Source organism: Coptis chinensis, chromosome 5, assembly GCF_015680905.1.
Source record: "Coptis chinensis isolate HL-2020 chromosome 5, ASM1568090v1, whole genome shotgun sequence".
NCBI lineage: Eukaryota > Viridiplantae > Streptophyta > Magnoliopsida > Ranunculales > Ranunculaceae > Coptis > Coptis chinensis.
Window position 1 is genome coordinate 55612119 of NC_141460.1, and position 19090 is coordinate 55631208.

At 36.8% G+C, this 19090-nt stretch overlaps 1 protein-coding gene and 1 pseudogene across 2 annotated transcripts; one reads left to right on the forward strand and one right to left on the reverse strand.

The window, feature by feature from the left end:
• LOC147498029 (protein PLASTID REDOX INSENSITIVE 2, chloroplastic-like) lies at positions 1-14212 on the forward strand (annotated as a pseudogene). Its single transcript, XR_015195356.1, has 3 exons — positions 1-256; positions 340-435; positions 13535-14212. The product of XR_015195356.1 is annotated as a protein PLASTID REDOX INSENSITIVE 2, chloroplastic-like (transcript).
• On the reverse strand, positions 13843-14997 carry LOC147498030 (uncharacterized). Its single transcript, XM_086560228.1, has 3 exons — positions 14583-14997; positions 14327-14478; positions 13843-14186 (listed from the first exon to the last, which is right to left on the reverse strand). Exons 1-3 carry the CDS (start codon positions 14842-14844, stop codon positions 14004-14006), a joined length of 597 nt encoding a protein of 198 aa, XP_086416354.1. The 5' UTR covers positions 14845-14997; the 3' UTR covers positions 13843-14003.
• Positions 14998-19090: the final 4093 nt, after the last annotated feature.

Sequence of the window (19090 nt, forward strand, 5' to 3'; positions counted from 1 at the left end):
TTCCCTATCGAAATTTGAATTCTTCTCAACAAGTTTGAGTTCATTCAAACATTCTCCTTAAAAAAAGCAAATGACCATCTTCTTCATCTCTTTTCCCTTTTCATCTCTCTTCTTCACAACTACTACAAACCCGCCTTCAACTTACTTACCAACTCTATCCTTAAAAGCCATCTCTTCAAACACTTTATTATTAAATGATACTTCAACACAGTGTAAGTATGTTTACCCAGACCCTGTTCCGGAATTTGCACAAACTGTAAGTTACTCATTTTTTTCTTATTGTTATTTTATGGTTTAATTTGTTCTTGCTTTAGAATTTTGATGTTTTATGTTTTTTAGGAGACTTTGAAGTTTAGGAGTGAGCTTAGGAAGAATCTTTGGACTAATAAGGAGTTTGGGGATGATCTTGATAAGGTTGTGAGTGTTTGTGAGGAGGTAATTCTTTTTATCATCTCAGATTTTGTCATTGTATATTTTCCAATTTAATTTTAGTGTAATTTGTTTGGTTATGGATAGCTAGTTGCTTTGCTGGAATTGTTCTTGCTGCACCAAAGAATATAATTACTACTACCACTGGGTTGACGAAACGAGTGGTCTAGTGGGTCAAGATACGATGATTGTTTGTTGGTTAAGGTATCTCTAAATTCGATTAAAAGGACCAGTGCAACATTGTGGAATGATTTTGTTGAAATGACCTTTTGCACAATATAAAAAGACCATAGAAATGATGTCGATTAGGATAGTTTGTAAGAAGGTATAGGGGATTATAGTGAATTGTAAATTAGGAACTAGGGAACATGTTATTCCATCATCTTCAAGAGCCTTGAATTTGGATTCTTATGAGTGAGCTGCACTGTTCCATGAATTCAACTTACAAGCCAGTTCTTCAGTTTGTACTTGGTAGAGATACCACACCCTTCTGAACACAGTTAAACTGGAAAGTGCAATATCTAGGAAGCCCTAAGATGTGATTTGGATTGATAGGGGATTGTGACCTTCTTGAGGTGATCTATGCTTCTTTTTATAGGTTTGGTTTAGGGGAATGGTATAGGACAGGCGCCCCTTCCTACTTCAGGCACTTAAAGCACCCCAATTGGAAAAGCACACCGCCTTCTTAATCTTCCATTTTATCCTACTCCTTCCTAAATTCTTCACCACCGACACTCCCCACAACCACCAGAACTCCGCCATTACCATGACCACCACCATTTTCCATTGTTACTTCTTATTCTTTTGTTACATCCTTCTTCAACTTTTTTTTTCTTCATTCTCTAATATTTTTATTTGTTTTTGTTTCACTTATTCTTCTTTCTTCTTTTTCTCCACAAGAGGAAGAAGAGGAGAAAAAGGAGAAAAAATGGAGAAAGAGAAACAAGAAGAAAATGAGAGAATGAAGAAAAAGAAAGAAAAATGACTGGGTCGTGATTGCTATAGTGGTGGGCTGGTGGCGGCGTTGTATTGTACCCATGGTGGTGATGGGAGGTGGTTTTTGTGGTGGAAATAGGGGTTTCAGTGATGGTTGCATAATAGTCTACGCGCCCATTTATTGGGTTGGTAGCGTATTCCTGGGACATAGACGGAATAACCATTTTTTGTTACACCTCTTGCTCGAGCTTTAGTCCTGTATTTTGGGGGGCCAATACCACACCCCCTGGTTTACAAGAAAGAAATGTATTTGTTTTGTGTTGATTATGTCCACTTTGTTCTTGCTATGGTGGAGGAAAAAGCTAAACTCCAAACAGAAGTAATACAGAGATTCATAGAACACCTTTTTCTATCAGTAAATTTTCACAATCTCGTCATTATTCCCCAAATATAGTTCAATACTTTGTACACCTTGAGTCCTTGACCTACCAAAAGAAGTAGTGTATTCAGTCGTGGCATGAACTACATGTCCTCCTTGAGGTGTCTTTTAAAGTATCAACTTTAATGAGATACTTACGAATTGGCGGAGCCAGGAGTCTGTTCCAGGGGTAGCACTCTGTTTCAGGGGTAGCACTGTGTTTTCATTGTAATTAAAACTAGTATGCTTTTCAAGCACTCTGTGAAAACCAAAGAGATATTAATATTTTATTTATTTATCAAGTAATGGCGTTATCATTCTATTTTCTATTTAAGATTACAACTACAATTTACACTAATTAGGTAAATGAAATTGGATCAATTTTGCATATAGCAACTAGTTGGTTCATTTAATATTGTTAATATTATTTGTGTGTAAGTCACTTATTGATATATTTTCTATTATATAATATGTCTAAACTTTCCAGATAATATTTGTGTTTTGCTAAAAATAATTTTTGAATTTTCTTTTTATCCCTAATCTTTTGAAACGTCACAACCTTCAAAATAAGCATATCGTTCTAATTGCAAAGGTTGCAAAAGAGGATCCATCCTAAACTCACAAGGTTGCAATGTTTTATATATACGCTGGCTTATAGAGTTATAAGAACATTTTGCTTTTTGATAAAGTTTCCGTAGAAGTGGGCCTAAACTGACAAAGAAAATTACAGTAAATATTTGCGCAATGGCCAAACAGAGAGTTAACAATGGAACTTCCGAAACACCCCCATTGAATCCATGTTGATAATCTTAAGTAGACCTTGCATCTAGGGGGAATAGTCACAAAACTGACAACCAATTGAGTATAATCCTGTTTTTATTAGAACTCAGGGTGAGGTGGAATAAGAAAGTAACTAAGTAAGTGATTCTTACATGTTTGGCAACCCTTATTTCACCCGATTCCCAGGGTTAGCTTGTGCTAAACCGCAACCCCCCTGGCTCCGCTCCTGTGCTTATGTAGAAGTCCTATGCACATCCCATAGTCATGTTAACTTGTATTAATACCATGACTATTATTAATGAATGATTATTCAAACCCTAAACCTTTTCATGTTATCAATGGTATCTTGTGACACGTGATCCTAACAAAGCAGCTCTGTTTTCCGTTAATAGCTTCCACACTGTCAACTGCCGATCAGCCACCTTGCTAACCCGGACGAGGTTTCGTACAGGTCGCAAGCTATCAGTTATCTTTCTATCACTCATTCACTCATCACTGTCATCTTCTCTTGCTTTCTTATCCCGTTATGTGAAATGGTAATTTAACCACTATATCAACCTTTTCTTTTTATATGTTCCTGCTGCCACACCTTTTCTTTCTCCTTGATTCTTTATTCATCTCATTTTAATTTCACTTTAAGTTTCCACCTAATTTATCTGCAATCTTATCCATTTATTCCCCTTTTTGGTCACGTTTCCCCATATAAAATTTCCCTCCTTTTAATTTCTTCCCTACAACCACATAGCTTTTTGCACCTCTTGATCATTTATGATTATTATACATTCTTTTCATTTGTCACTATCACCATACTTGCCATCAGTTCACTTTGTTACCTAAATATGTTTCTTGCTTTTTGTATTTTATCCACGGTGATAATCTGCTTGCCTCACACACTGCCTCTTCTACTTCAGTTGCTTCTAATGCAACCAATACTTTTGATCCTTAAGGACCTAACAATTTCTTGTCTGCCCCTAATGTTAGTCATTTTATCAAGTTGCCTGATAGTCTAATAGTAATTATACAGTATGTCTTTAAGACATGGAGCCCCTTCTCATTAGCCATGGTTTCATGAATTATGTTGATGGCTCATATGCAGCACCTGTTCAGATCCTGCCTGCCAAAGGTAACCTTATGTTGTGACTAATCATGCTTATTAGTTGCAATGTCAAACTGATCAACTTACTGTGAGTTATATTACTTTTATTTTTACTGAGTCAATGCTAGCTATTATTGTTGGCACTAGTAAGTCTCACCCTACATGAGAGTGTCTTTGTCGCTATTTCACGCAACATTCAGTTGCTAATGCTAGCTATATCCGGTTCTAACCCCTCTCTAAAGAGCCAAGACGGTTTCTAAGTATCTACAACATGAAAATCTCTTAGTGATTCTCTAGATGCTATTGGTAAACTGCTTCATAACTTGGATCTTGTGCATTATGTTTTACGTGGTTTGTGTAATCATTTTAGTATGAATGTGACTGGAATCCTTAGTTTTACTCTCTCGCTAGTCGCTACACTATGCCACACTATGAGGATCTTTTGAAACACAAATTTCTCAATTTGCTTCAATGGAACCTACTCACACTGATATGTCTCATGGTAACCAATCTTCTCCTGGTAATAGGAATAACCAAAAAATGTAAATCGCCACCAAAATAACAACAAAGTAAACATTTAGGAAATTGGAACAATAATAGAGGTAAGAATGAGAATTAGAATTGAGCAAGAGGCAATGACTCGAATTGGAACAACAAAAGAGGTTAAAATACTAACTGGAACATAACCAACTCTCCTTGTTTCTCAGTGCTCCTTCTGTTATTCAATGTCAACTTTGTGGTAACACAATTAGGGTAGGAGAAAATGATGTAACCCACATTGCCCCGAAGATGACGTTGAATAGTGGGAGGAGCATCGAGAATACATGAAGAGTTGGAATGTTTCAATTAGGATTGTTATCTTTGTTGTTGACCCGTTGTTCTAATCCCTGTTGCTGCCTCTGTTATTGTTCTAATTCTCATTGTTCCCTATATTACTGCCCAAATTTCCAGCGTTGCTTTTGTTGTTATTTCGGTTGCTATTTTTGTTTTTGTGATTATTCCTATAATAGGAGAAGATTGGTTACTGTTGAGTTTTATAATCCCATATCGAGTATGTAAGGCCTTGCATAACAATTTATAAATTATGGGGCCACTCCACTCACTGCCATAGGTTTTGACTTGGAAGCCCAAATTTAGGATTTACCATGAGATATAGCAGGCACTACAGGGTCTGAGGCATTTGCAATAAAGCAATTCGAGTGGGCACCACAAAGAGGAATATGTGTTTTGAAAGAAAGTAGTCAAGCTTGAAGATCGTATACTGTGGTGTGTGAAATTGAGGGTGGTAATCACAATCATACTAAAATCATTACTCAAACAATGTAAGATGTAATCTACAATATCTTGTTATGAACCGGTCCACCAATAGTAACCAAAGAATCACTGAGAGATTTTGCATGTTGGAGATACTCAGAGACAGTCTTGGGTCCTTTGCTAATAAGAGGAGTTGGAACCAAATATTGGCAGCGATATAAACTGATTGTTGTGCAAATTGGCGAAGTAGACACTGCCCAATAGGGTGAGTGTTAGTAAAGGACCCAAGACTCAGAGATTGCACACCCTATTGGGCAGTGTCTACTTCGCCAATTTGCACACCCTCTGAGTCTTGGGTCCTTTGCTAATAAGACGAGTTGGAACCAAATATTCGCAGCGATATAAACTGATTGTTGTGCAAATTGGCGAAGTAGACACTGCCCAGTAGGGTGAGTGTTAGTGGTGCCAACAACAATAACCAACATAGGCTCAGGTGAGAGTAGATGTCATATATTCATATAACTAACAATAAGATGATCAATTTGGTCAATTTATACCAAGATAAATAAGCATAATTTAAAATAGAAGGTTGTTTACGTTGGGAGGCAGTTTTAACAGGTACTGGAAATTAACCATCTAAATACTTCATGAAACCATGCCATTTTGGAAAGGCTCCATTTGACAAAGCCATCTTTGATGATTACTACTGCTCAACTCAATATGTTGACTAACATTAAGAGCAGATAGGGAAATTTGTGGCCCTAATGAACCAGTTGCCAGGCAGGAGATGATCCAGAATTAGAAGTATTAGTTGCATTACTTGCAGCTGAAGTAGAAGAGATAGTGCATGATTAAGTGGGTGTGTGATTCAGTGGAAGCATTGGTCATCATCGTGGACAAAAAACAATAAGCAAGAAACAAGATTTAAGTAACAAGGTGAACTGATGGCGGGTATTGTGTGGTAGTGAAGAATGAAAAGAAGGTATAGTAGTGGCGAATGAAAAAGAGGTAGAGTAATATTAGCTGATCAAGAGGTGGAAAAGTCGTGGTTGTTGGTTAGAATTGTAGAAATGAAAGGAGAGAATTAAGTATGGGAAAACATGACCAAAAAGGGAAACCATGGATAAGATTGTACTTACATATTACTAATGAGAATAGAATAAAGAAGATTATAAGATCAATCTATTTTTTTTTTTTTGGATGGGGGAAGGGATATGAGTGAGAAACTTAACGTTAAATTATAAGGCGGTGAATAAATAATCGAATAGAAAGAGTGGTGGCGGAGACAAATCAAAGGAAGAGATGGATATGGTGGTTGAATTACCACTTTACATAATAGAGACGAGAAAACAAGAGAAGATGACAGTTTTAGTGAGGGAAAGGTTAGAGATGGCAGGCGGCATAAGGATACCTAGTCTAGCAGTACCAAGGTGGCTGGTCGGAGGTTGACAATGTTCAAGACACCTCTGATACCATGAAAAGGTTTGGATTTGAATATTCATTTATTTCTACCCGCTCGATACAAAGACGAGTGGTTTGTAGAACACATATATTGAGTTGTTCTTTGTAGAACTGAGATGTTAACATATAATCCCTGGGTTGATTCTCTAGTTTAAAGTTATATAAAACTGAAGATGATTTGGTTATTTTCCCTTTTTGACAAATATTGCAAGTTTCACTTTGCTAAATGTTGTAGATTGTTAGCTCATTGTTTTGAAGACATAGGTGTTCGCCTATGTTTCCTCCATATATTATAGGCGTGCGCCTATAGCTAAAGTCCAAGCCCAATGGGTTGAGAGTCCACTACTTTAGTTATTCTATTTTGGTTGTTTCCTACGTGGCGTGTTACTATTGGTCTATTGTTTTTAGTGTTATAAATAAGGGCTTATGGTTAGGGTTTCAGTAAGTTATTTAGTTGTTTTTGTGTTTATGAATTATTGAGTGAGATTCAATAAAAGGTGAGACTTTTTTTTTTTTTTATTGGAAAGCGAGATTGTTATAGGGGTCCCCTATCCGTTTTCATAAATAAAAATAATCTTAGCTTGTTACAATCTTATATAAAGTTTTCCTACTGCATCATCATATATTATTTTCTTTATATTCTCCAAAAATGAACTAGGTACTAATTCTATGTAGCTAACTGTGGGTATAGTACTTGCCAAAACATTTGCAAGTTTGTTAGCTTCTCGGTATGTATGAGTGATAGAGACAACTTCTAGTTGTTCTCTCATTTGATAGATATGCCACATCATCTTCTCTGCTTGCCATGGGTGCTGTCCTGCATTCTTGAAAAAAGAAATAACATTTGCTGAGTCTGTTTGCACTATGATTCTCCTTATTCCTTGCGAGGTAGCCATCTTTAGTCCTTGCTTGACACCTTGTAGTTTTATTAAAGGAATGGATCACTTGTTTGACTTGCCTTTACTTGCACTAATTACCTGCCCATTCCTATCTCTGATAACCGCAGCCCATCCACCTAGTATCCCCTGCAAGCTGCCATCTGTATTCAAATTTAGAATACCTTTTTCCCTTGAAGTACCCATATGGTGCCCCATTGATCATGATTAGAGTAATGGGCTGACTCCACACATACTTTAACCCATTCAATGAATCTTCTAGGTATGCCAACTCTCTCCATAGCAAATTCAATTGTTTCCCATCTCACTGAGTTATAGGCCTTTCTAAGATCCACTTTGGCCGTGCATCTTGGTGGGTATGCATCCCTGTGGTAGTTGTGCATGAGTTCATGAGACAACAAAATATTATCTTGGATACTCCTCTTCCTGTTGATCACCTTAGGCATTATGTGTTTCAGTCTTTTTGTCATCACTTTTGTAATACTCTTGTATACCACTCTACAACAGGCTATGGGCCTATACTCCCCCAGATTGGATGGACTCTGTACCTTTGGAATAAGTGTTACACATGTTGCATTAACTTCCTGAAGTAGCTTGCCTGAAGTAAAAAAAATTCGTACTGCCTTTATGAAATCATCACCAATGATTCTCCAGGTACTCTTGAAGAAGAAAGCAGAAAACCCATCACTATCCGGAGCTTTCTCATTCCCAATATCTGCCAAAGCCTCAATAATCTCATCTCTTGTTATCTGCCTTTGTAGCTCTTCATGGTCTGCATCAGTGATAGTCTGCCTCGACCCAATTCCTTGAAACACAGCAAAGTCTACCTCTGGCATATGATTGGGGCTGTATACCTCCTTGTAATATTGCACACATTCAGCCCCAATGTCGTTGAAATCTTGCATAATATTGCCATCTCTGTTAACCAAACAAGTAATTTTCTTCACCACTCTTCGAGCCTGGACAGATTTGAAGAAATAGGTGGTATTATTGTCCCCCACACTAATCACCTGATCGCGTGACTTCTGTTTGTAGAATCCCTCTTCTGTTACTGCTGCTTGTACATAATGTTTGAGTGCGTCTTTTTCCTTTATGATGAGTTCTCTATTCAAGGGTTGGGCTTGCAGCTCTGTTTGGATTCCATCCAATTCTTTCTTCTTTGTTTTAACTCTGTCAACCACATTCCCCACTCTCTCTCGATTCCAAGTGATGAGCGCTCCCTTTGTTACTTTTAGTTTCTTCATAAGAACAAACATTGGGTTACCCACTACTGGGCTTTTCCACGCCTCTTCTACTGTTTGCATAAAGCCCGCTTCTTTGTGCCAGAAGTTGAAAAAACAGAATGCCTTTCTCTTTTGATTTCTCTGTGTAATTGAAGTCACAACCATGGCTGAGTGGTCAGAGATAGCACTTGGGTTTAAGAACTCAGCTTCATGATCTTCGAATTCACCTATCCACTCTAAGTTGGCCATTACTCTGTCTAGTTTGCAACTCACTCTCTCCAGTTGCTTATTACTCCATGTTAAAAGATTCCTTTTAAATTTGATATCCACTAGTCCAGCTGATGTGACGCAGTGCATGAGATCTGAGAAATGACATGGCGTTACTTCTAAACCTCCTATCTTCTCTTGTGAGTTCAGAATGGTGTTAAAGTCACCAAGCACTATCCATGGTTTTTGTATAATGCATGAGAGATCAATGAGAGCCCTCCAGAGTTGTCTTCTTTCGCTCATATCAACACTTGCATAGACCATGGATACTATAAATTCCTCTCCTGTTATAGTGGTCACCTCCATTGTTATGTGTTGATCATCCTTTCTCAACAGTGGAGACGTACATACCCTAGGATCCCAACAAAACCATACTCTCCCCATGTCAGAATGCGCATAGTTATCCTCCATATTCCATTGTGTAAAAGTTTTGTTAAACACTCTATCTCTTTTTCCTTCTTTTACCCTTGTTTCCACTAACCCCATTATACTCAGATTATACTTCCTTACCATATCCTTTACTTCCACTTGCTTGAAATCTCTGTTGTAGCCCCACATATTCCAGCAGCCTAGATGTACATTCATTTAAAAGTGTTTGCGGGCTTAGAGTGACCGTACTTGGCAGCCACTGTGTTTTGTTTTCCTCCTTGAGCTGTTGGTGCCTTAGTACCTACACCTCCACTGGTTTTATTTCCCTTTGTGATACTGAGTACTCTAGAGGTAGTCTTCCCTTGTTCTACTTGCCCCTGTGTCCCTGACCACTATATTCTCTGCTGGTTTCTCTTTAGTCTTAGTGCCCATTTCTTTTACTGAGTTTTGTTGTATGTTGGTATCCCTCTGTACCTTTCCTTGTTCATCCCCTTCTGCCCTTATCTCCCTGCGGTCATTCCCTATCTTAGCTGTTTGCGCTTCAGTCTTAGTGCTGCCTTCCCCTTGTAGATTTCTAGCCTTACATCGATCTACAGGGTATAAAGTGTAGATTTTGATTTAGTGTTGTTTCCACTGTTTCAATCTACATTACTAAGAGTTTATTATCTTCTGGTTAATGAAGTACCTACTAAGATTTTTTTTTCACTCTAGTCTTTTTTCTTCTGGTCTGCTGCCTCAATAATGATAAATGCTTTTTTATTGAAAACCTAATGTAAAGGAGAAAGGTCTTAGTGAATGTTCGACCTAGTCATGTGCAGAATGCAGGCATACCATCGGTCTTGGTTTGAACAGTGGAAAGAATTGGAGTGTTGAGTCTGACGGCTTTTGTGTTGTCTTAAAGATCTCATGAAGTGTTAAGACTTTAGAGTTGTTTAGTGGTTTGGGTGTATATTCTTTTCACTTATTGCAATCCTTCTGGTTGGTCACATTAACCCTTCATAGTAGTATTTCTTTTATTGGTGGTGACCTAAGGAAATGATTTAACCAACCACTGAGTTGTTGCTGATGTATATCACATTTCTCTGAAACCTTGTACAGCATGGTTACAACAAAGCAAATTAATTTAGAGAAGTTCTCCTTTGTTGCATGTATTGGATGCAACCTTCAATTTGAGTCTTGTATTCATGCCTTCTCAAGTATGTCTGGGGTAGATTTTAGGAGGATGCTCTGCTGCACCTAGGTTCATCTTCCCCACCCAACTTGAATTCCTATTTCTGCCTGATGTGATTCTGGTTCTGATTCAGTGTTAGATCGAAGAAGCAGCAAAGACAAGGGAAATTCCTCTGTTAAGCAATATCTTATATTTCCTACAACCATACTGTGCAGCTAAGTAGATGCGTAGCTCTCTAACCTGCAGAAAACCGTTATGGAATTAGTAAAACATCTTTAGCAAAGCCTCAAACATGGATCTGTAGAGAATGCACTTTTGTTTTATGTAGTGCTCTATCTGAGACTGATCTTGATCATTATTTTTCCCTTTCTCTGGAAGGGTTTTGATGGATATGCGGAATCTCACTCAATGCGGAATCTATTAGACTGTAGATTCGTTTTGCACTCCATAGACTATTGATCTGTCAGTATGGAATCCACAGGGTGGCAAGTTGTGAGTTGGAATTTGAAGATAAGAAAACCTTATCAAGAATTCACGATTATGTTTTGTTTGTTCATGCTACTTTTAAGCATAGAAAGGGTAACTGAGATTTCTTGAAATAGGAAATATCTTAAGCTAGTGACACAAGACGGTACAATAGAAAAGGTTCGAGTAGCTTGTAGTGTTAAGGGTGGTTGGTACTCGCAGGTGTTTTACATACTGCGATCTCCTATGAAAAATAGGAAAAAATTGTTTCCAGTTTGTTGAAGATGAAAACGCATACACGTAGTGACTCCGAAGTGCCCATGCTTCTAATGGAAGAAATTAAGGAAATGGAGGAAATATTCAGATATTAAAATTTAGACATCAACATCATTACTTTCTTCCATTCATAAGGGAATGATTTTTTTCTAATCTCAAATCTTATCACAGCTCTTCTCATTGCTACAAATATGTCTACAGGCTACAGCTAATCAAGATCGTTTTTACATGGATGCAATTGAATTATATGCAGTTATTGATCGCTTCCCATCTAAATTTAGTTTCTGAATTGAAATAATATAGAGCGGAACCAACAACTCTTAAGTCCAGACTCCAGAATCAGGTCAGAATACTCAATTTTGTTTAATGGATTCCTCATCTCGAAGGAAGTAACTAGTGAGAACTCCACGAGTAAGTGACTCCTGCCTGATTCCAGGTCTTCATTGAGACCTCGTAGGATATACGTTGTGTCAGACTATTAAATTAGGTGAAACCACAAGACTAAAGTAGAATTATTGTTGTAAGTGTCCAAAATCCAGCTGCTGGAATTAGCTGCAATACATCTGGGACCATTATTTTATTTTTCATAGACAACCAGTCAACCACGTACACACTAGAGGACAGTTTAAAAGTACAGCCAGGCAGTCATCTATCTGTTTCTTTCTAAATCCAGGGCATGAATATCGTACCTTCTGTTAGAATAAAGTAGCTACCTCCCCCAAAAAGAGGAAGAATAAGTAAAATGGCCATTCAGATATCAGTAGATACTAGATAGCTTGGTTCGTACACGAGATCTTATGTATTGTTAAAGGTTTTAAAGTACATGATGTCAGCTGGGAATCTCAAATGTGAATCCCACAACAGACTGATTAGCATCAGATAAATTTATAGTTCATATCATAATATAAAATATCTCGATATATTGTGATATTTGGAGATATTTATTTAGATTTCAGATAAAGATATATAAATATTACGATAGGTTCAGAGATATATACGACTGTAAATATCTGAGATATTTTGATAATATTTGTGATATTTTGAGATATTTAACGATATTTTGTGTATATAACAATGTTATTTAATATTTACCATTATATTTTAAATAAATATAAATAATATATTATGATATATCAAGAAATATCTATGATATTTATTGATATTTTAGATATATCCAAAATATTTGCATGTGAAACAATGTCAAATATTTTCAAAAAGAGAAATATATCCACGATACATATTCAGAAATTGAATATGAATAAATATCCATTTTCTGATATTTTGTACTATGGTTCATATAATAGCGACAAAGTTTAGTACCTCTTGACATGTGAATATGTGATTGAATCCCATGACTGGGACTTTTGTTTAGGCTGGTCCATAATAAGTATAGCACTTATATTATAGTATTATATCCATGGGGAGAAATTAACTAGCCAGATTGAAGTACTAAACTCTATTTTAGTTCTGACACTGCGATCTGGTAGTATTATTATTATTACTTTTACTGGCTTCAAGAGTCAATTGCGCAAATTAGTGGAAGATAATATTTATTTGATCATCTACATGGGAATATAATTGTTGCTTGAGTCACAAAGATGTCTGACAAACTGTGTTGTGTGCTAATGCCACCTAAACCGCAATATCCCATCGTTATTGTTAGTCCCAGAGCCTAGTCTTCCAGAGTTTCAGGATACTAGTAATTTCTAAAAGAATCAATTCTGTGCCGTTTCTTCGTTCCTTGATCATTCTTCTGGAAACCTATCTCTATCTCAAATAATTCATTTGGACAAGATTTATTTAGAAATGGCTAGCCTGCTTCAAGTACAAGAAGGAATGCTTGTAGCTATGCACCGTTTCGGCCTAAACAAGGGGGCTTCAGTTGTAATTCATCATGCGAACCATCGTAAAGGATTTTCAAACTTTTAAGTTGCCTAACGGTCTAACCGCTTGGTGTGGTGTTTTTATGCAGACAAGATACATTGTTCAATATATTTTTCATCTTGTATGGAGAATATAATATGTTTATGAATGAATCTATCTACTCATGTTTCATCTTGGTATAGAACACATTAAATTAATGAACTAGATTTGTCTGATGCTAATCAGTCTGTTGCAAGGTTCAAAATATCGCCGATATATATCGGTATTTTGGTACACCGATATCGATATTTCCGACATATATCCACCGAATATAGTATTTTTTCCCCCGATATATATCGTAATTTCCGATATAAAAGTTTATATTGCCGATATAATCGATATATCCAATATTTACGATATATATCAATTGATTTTTTGACCATTTTTAAATATAAATCCGATATTTCCAATATATTTCCGATATTATATTTCCAATATATCCGATATTTTAAATAGTTTGGACTGGTCATAAAAAAAAATGGATATATTTGATATATATCAGTTTTTGGGTACACTGATATATTAATCGATATCGATATTTTGAACCTTGGTCTGTTGTACGCGAAGCAGATATTCAAGGATTTCTTGCATAAGGAGTATGGTGGTCCAGGAACGCTCTTGGTGGAACCTTTCACAGACATGTTGGTTGCTGTGAAGGAGAATAAATTACCAGGGGCACCAGGGGCACGAGAAGCTTCTATTGTGGGCTCAAAACTACCTTGATAAGGATTGGGAAATATGGATTTCCCAAACACCCCAATGATCGTCTTATCATTTTAAGGCAGGTGAAACATGCAATTAGACAGGCTATGGTGTCTCCACTAGAGGAAAGTTCTATTAATCTTGAAAACTGTTGGGAGTAAATGAGACAATTACTCTGAAGACAGAATCTACTAGTTTCATTGAGGAGCATTAGTGACTACAACAACGCAACGCTCATCTTAGCTATACAAGTTATGTGTTACTATGGATTTGAACAACAATGGGTCTAGTCTCATTCAACTTTGACATCACTCATACGGATGCTGGCAAACCTCCATCAAGAAGTCTTGGGAACTTCCTTATTTGTGAGCTCATTTCTTCCGTCTTCTGGTTGTCTTGCTTTTTGAGATTGCTGTGATAATCCAGCCTCAGAGATACTCTGTAAGGACGGACGCCACTGTCTAGCTCTTGCTGAAGTGGAGATCGCTGTCCTTTGTCGATGTCTTTCTTGTGTTGGTGCCTGAAACACATATGCCTATTTAACCAAAAACTGATTTTTCTAGGGAGGAAACGGATTTCATCATACTTGATTTTTCTTCTGACTAACCACAAAATTAGTACAACTTTGATTAACCACTAGTCCACTGCAATGAAACTCACCTGGTTAACCTCCAAGTCTGAAGTTTTTGCATCTCCTTGATAGACATGGTTCTGGATTTCGCTCACCCTTTGTGGCTGTGGTTTCTCAGTTGACTCCATTTCTTTCTTCTTCGTCTTAGCATACTTCTTTGCAAGTATTCCTTTCATAACATCTACAAATCCAACACAAGCTAGAAATAAGAAGTAAACCAAAAAATATATATTTTCCATGAAAACTAAACCTTCCAACTACAACAAAGATGGATGGGTAACGAACCTTGGGAGCTGATGAGTCGATAAGCCTGTCCAAGAGCAAGTATGTCCCTTGGCTTGAGTAATTTAACACGCGTTACGCGAACACCACTATCGACATTCTTCCCTGTTTCTGGTAAACATGTAGTGATTATTAACGCGACGTAATGCTTAGGATTCGACTTCATCACTTCATTCGCAGTCACCGGCCAGTATAGCCTCTCCACTCTTCCACTTGGGTGTTGTATTACTAATGAAGCAGCATCAATAGCTTGACAATTACCCATATCTCTCACCTTTCTCTCAGACACACACACACACAAAGAAACAAGAAGAAAAAAAGAATGTGTTGCTGGTGATGAGTATATACACCAGTCTCTTTCGAACAAGAGTGTGAGACGAGCAATACTTCCAAGTTCCAAGTGGTGTGTAATGTTAACTATAGAAAGAGTGAAGACTTTCTACTATAAATGGGCCTTTGCAATAATAGATCACATCTGCACCAATGAGAACCATGTGCATGCTGACGTGGGCAAGTAAGGTGTTGGGTAAGTTTTTTATTTCTTACCAGAACCAAAGCGTGAGATTCTGTGACAGAAAAACCACCAAATTTGGGAGTTTGGAATTGGTTGGTTGGGGGGGGGGCCCACCAGGCCACTTAATACCTTATCTCTCATCTCCATCCTCTTTGATGAGTGATTCTGTAGTATCTGTAGTGGGTTAGCAAACTGATTCTTATTCTCCTTGCTGTACACATCAGGCCAACTTGTGGGCCAGAACAGAATGAGACAAATAATAGAGATACTTTTTTGCAATCTATGCCTTGTGGGTCACTGATGTCACAGTGCCTTAGTAGTTAGTATCACTGGCCGGTGCACGGGATATTCAGTTACTTTGCTTTCCATTTTAACTTTGTTAACGTAATAAGTGGGGTGTCTGGTGTGACTGGGGGGAGAAGCATCAGCACTCCCACTCCGCACTGTTCAGTTTGAGAGTCAAAAGTGCTGGAAAAGCTGCCCCTAGTAGTTTTAGCAGACTTTGTCTGATTATCGATTCCTGACCATCGGTTACCTAAGTTGAGAATTTAACGGCAAATCATGACAATGGGGGAGAGGGAACAGTACTTCAGAAGTATAAAATATGCTGTGAAAATTCAAAAATATTATTTTGGGATACCTGGTTTTTCACTCCCCAAAGCAATATTCTGATGTTGAGATTAATTATGATGGTTTTTCACCGCTGTTCTATCCTGGAGTTTCCTAATTCCTATAGATATAGAGGGTCTTCTGTCAATTATTTGCAAAAACCAATATATACACTCTTTAGTTGTGATTTAGATTACGGAGGTGAAACCAATAGTATGTTCTTGGCATTTTCTACTTTCCACCAGACACGTGGCAAAATGTAGGGGCGGGACTTGAAAGAATACGTGAAAGTTATGCAACTTCAAAACAAAGTGCCTACCACGTGCCCAGGGAAATACATAATTTTGTCAATTCTTCCTTAAGTGCCTTCCACACAAATCTAATTTTCATGCGTGCTGTCTATTTTACACTGCAATTTTGAAAGTTGTAAAACACAGCTTCTTCGCATCTGCAAACTACGCCATTCATGCCCGTGTGTTGTCAAATGTCAACCAAGATTGACCATTTGACCCACCCGCTTTGTCCTCCAAGTTCTCTTAAATAGAGGAGTTCGAGCATTTAGGAATATCTGTACAACAAAATCTGGTTTATTAAATTGATTTTTATTTTAATGGCTTGAACTTAAAGATCTAGTGTTGAACTTTAAGATCTGATATTTTTTTTAAGATTCTAATTTTGATGTGACCTGAAATTAACATGACCTGACCCGATGATTCACCCAAATCAAGACTCCATCCTATATTATTGCTGTGTTTGGGGACCATTATAGTGTTTCATTCCCAACTTTAGTGAAAGAATTGACTTGACAATAATCAAACGGGAACGATGAAGACAATCACTGACGTTAACTTAAATCTAACCAGATCAAACAATTGGGCCATGATGCATGGCATGTTGTACACTTGTAGTCCCAAGTTCAATGATGAACATCTTCATTTAGTCAGCTAAATGCAATGCGGATTGCAGAGGAACTTTTGATTCAATTCCATGCTTCATCATACTGAGGATTGGCTTATCATCTGCCAATGTTGTAGATGGGTCACCTTGGAGGAAATCCATTTTTAAATTCTAGAAATTTTGGGACATAATGCAGTATGGTAGTAGCCCTTCGTTACAATTTGGTAGTCTTCTTCACATTTTGAACTAATTGAGTATGCTCTAAAAGGTTCAGAGTCCAATGCAGTTGAAGCAAACCTAATTTGAAATATATTTGAAAACATGATCAAAATTTTGGAAGATGCTTATTATGTTTAAAGTAGCACTAACTATACATATAAAATGCAAAATTGATGGAGTCTCATTTTTGAAGCAGTGGATAGTTAAAACTTATTAAGTTTAAAAATATGTAAAATTATTTTTATTTTTAAACATGTATTTACAGATTTTTAAACTAAAAATGTTTTTATACATCTCTATTGGTAGAGAAATTTTAAAGTTGAATGTTTAAATTTACACTAAAAATAATTTACACAATTCCATTGGTCATGCTCTAAGAGTAGCACAAAGAGTGATGTGTAAATATCACGATAATCCAAATCATCTTTTCGGCTAAACATATTAGAAAAGTAACCGCTGAACTAAAATACTAATTATATTAGTTCATAATGAAGTGGCTAACCACGTTGAACAGTTTTATATTAGAATTATTGAATACAAGATAAATTAAATCTAATAGCCCGTGCAACTATTACTCTTTAAGTAAGGCATTAGTTAGAATATGTATTTGGACTATTAGGAATGACTAGCAGAACCATTTTAAAAACACAAGAGCGAAACCATAGGGAGCTCTGCTGGAGACTTGAGATATTTTTTTGTTCCCAACTCTTTGTTCTATGTTTATGTAAGATTATATTTGCAATTACGAAATAAACACAATGACCTTGCTATTGACCTTGTGGTGAAATCTAAGGTTCATTAAAACAAAAATTCGACTTCTGGTGTTGATCTTTCTTATTTGAATTCTCATGTTTAAACTCCCATTAATGTCCGTTAATGTAGCCATGTGAGTAGTTGTTGGGTTTCTTTAAGTTCACAATTCAAATGAGAATAATCTCTTTCTCGTTCAAACGAAGAACTATGGTCGTTGATATTAATGAAGGCTATATAGTCTTTTGTATAGACTATGGAGTATCGACTTCATTGTGCATAAGTTTTAGGAGTTAGACTTCTGTGGTACTAAGTACTAACAAGTTCTGGTCCCATTCAGTATTGGCTGTGAGGTAGGGCCGTAGAGCAAATGAAGAAGAACATTTAGAGTAAGAGTTGGAACTGAAAAGGTCAGCAACCAAAATTATATGCACTTCCAAGGGCAGTCAGGTTCAAAGTTTAGTCAAGGAAACTAGTATGCAATTTGAATATACAAGAGATGGAGTAGCGCTTATCAAAAATATAAAAGAGATGGAGTAGCATCTTGCGCTGTAAAATCTACAGTAATCTATGAATGACTACTGGATATGGAACACCAAAAGTAACATCTATAATTTTGGTCTGATTTTTCAAAACTAATGGTAATAACGCCTCTGATGTTTCATGGATGAGAGGGATTCAGGGATGGATATAAACCAGTCCGTAACCCCAAAGACTTTCTCTTGTTTTTTTGGTACCACAAAGACTTGACATCGGCATCAGTAGGTTATATACAGCCAAAAGGAGTTAATTAGGATTGATGTATGATGACAACCAGTAGACGTATACCTATTGCAAGGTAACTGTTTTGGGGGCTAATTTAGGCCCGCACAAATGTTGGTGAATGGACGAATCATGTCTTTTGATGGTGAAGTTAACATATTCTTAAATTTAAACCAAGAATTTTGAATCGCATCAGCTCATCAACATCATAATAATCATAAATCAATAATTAAACATAAATAAACATGCCTTAATTCATAGTTTTATATGAATAAAACGTGTAGAGCGGCAAAAGAAAACTTGTTTATCACCCTAAGCCTTTTCTCTAACCCTAATGTGTTTTCTTGACATAACATAATACATAACTATGAGGTGTGTGTATATATAGAAAAATGAGGAGATGATAGTTTTCTTAATTGGACAATGATTCTAACTTTCCATAAAAATTAGACTATAATTGGAAATAATTTCTAATTGCCAAAATAATCATATGGATTTGGATACTTCATCATATAAACCCATGTTTTGTAAACAATCAATTATACATGATGTAGGGGATTTTTCGAGTTTTTCCTAATCTTCCTCTGTGCCGTGTGATCTTGGAACCTTTAAATGAATGGAGAAGGGATGAGATGATTGTGAGTTCAGGGTTGAACCGTCTGATGGCTGCCTACGTATTTCCTTGTTTATTATGGAGAATCAAACCCTATTTTGCGTAGTTCCTAAGAGCGAATCCCTTTGGTTGATGTAGGAAGAGCAG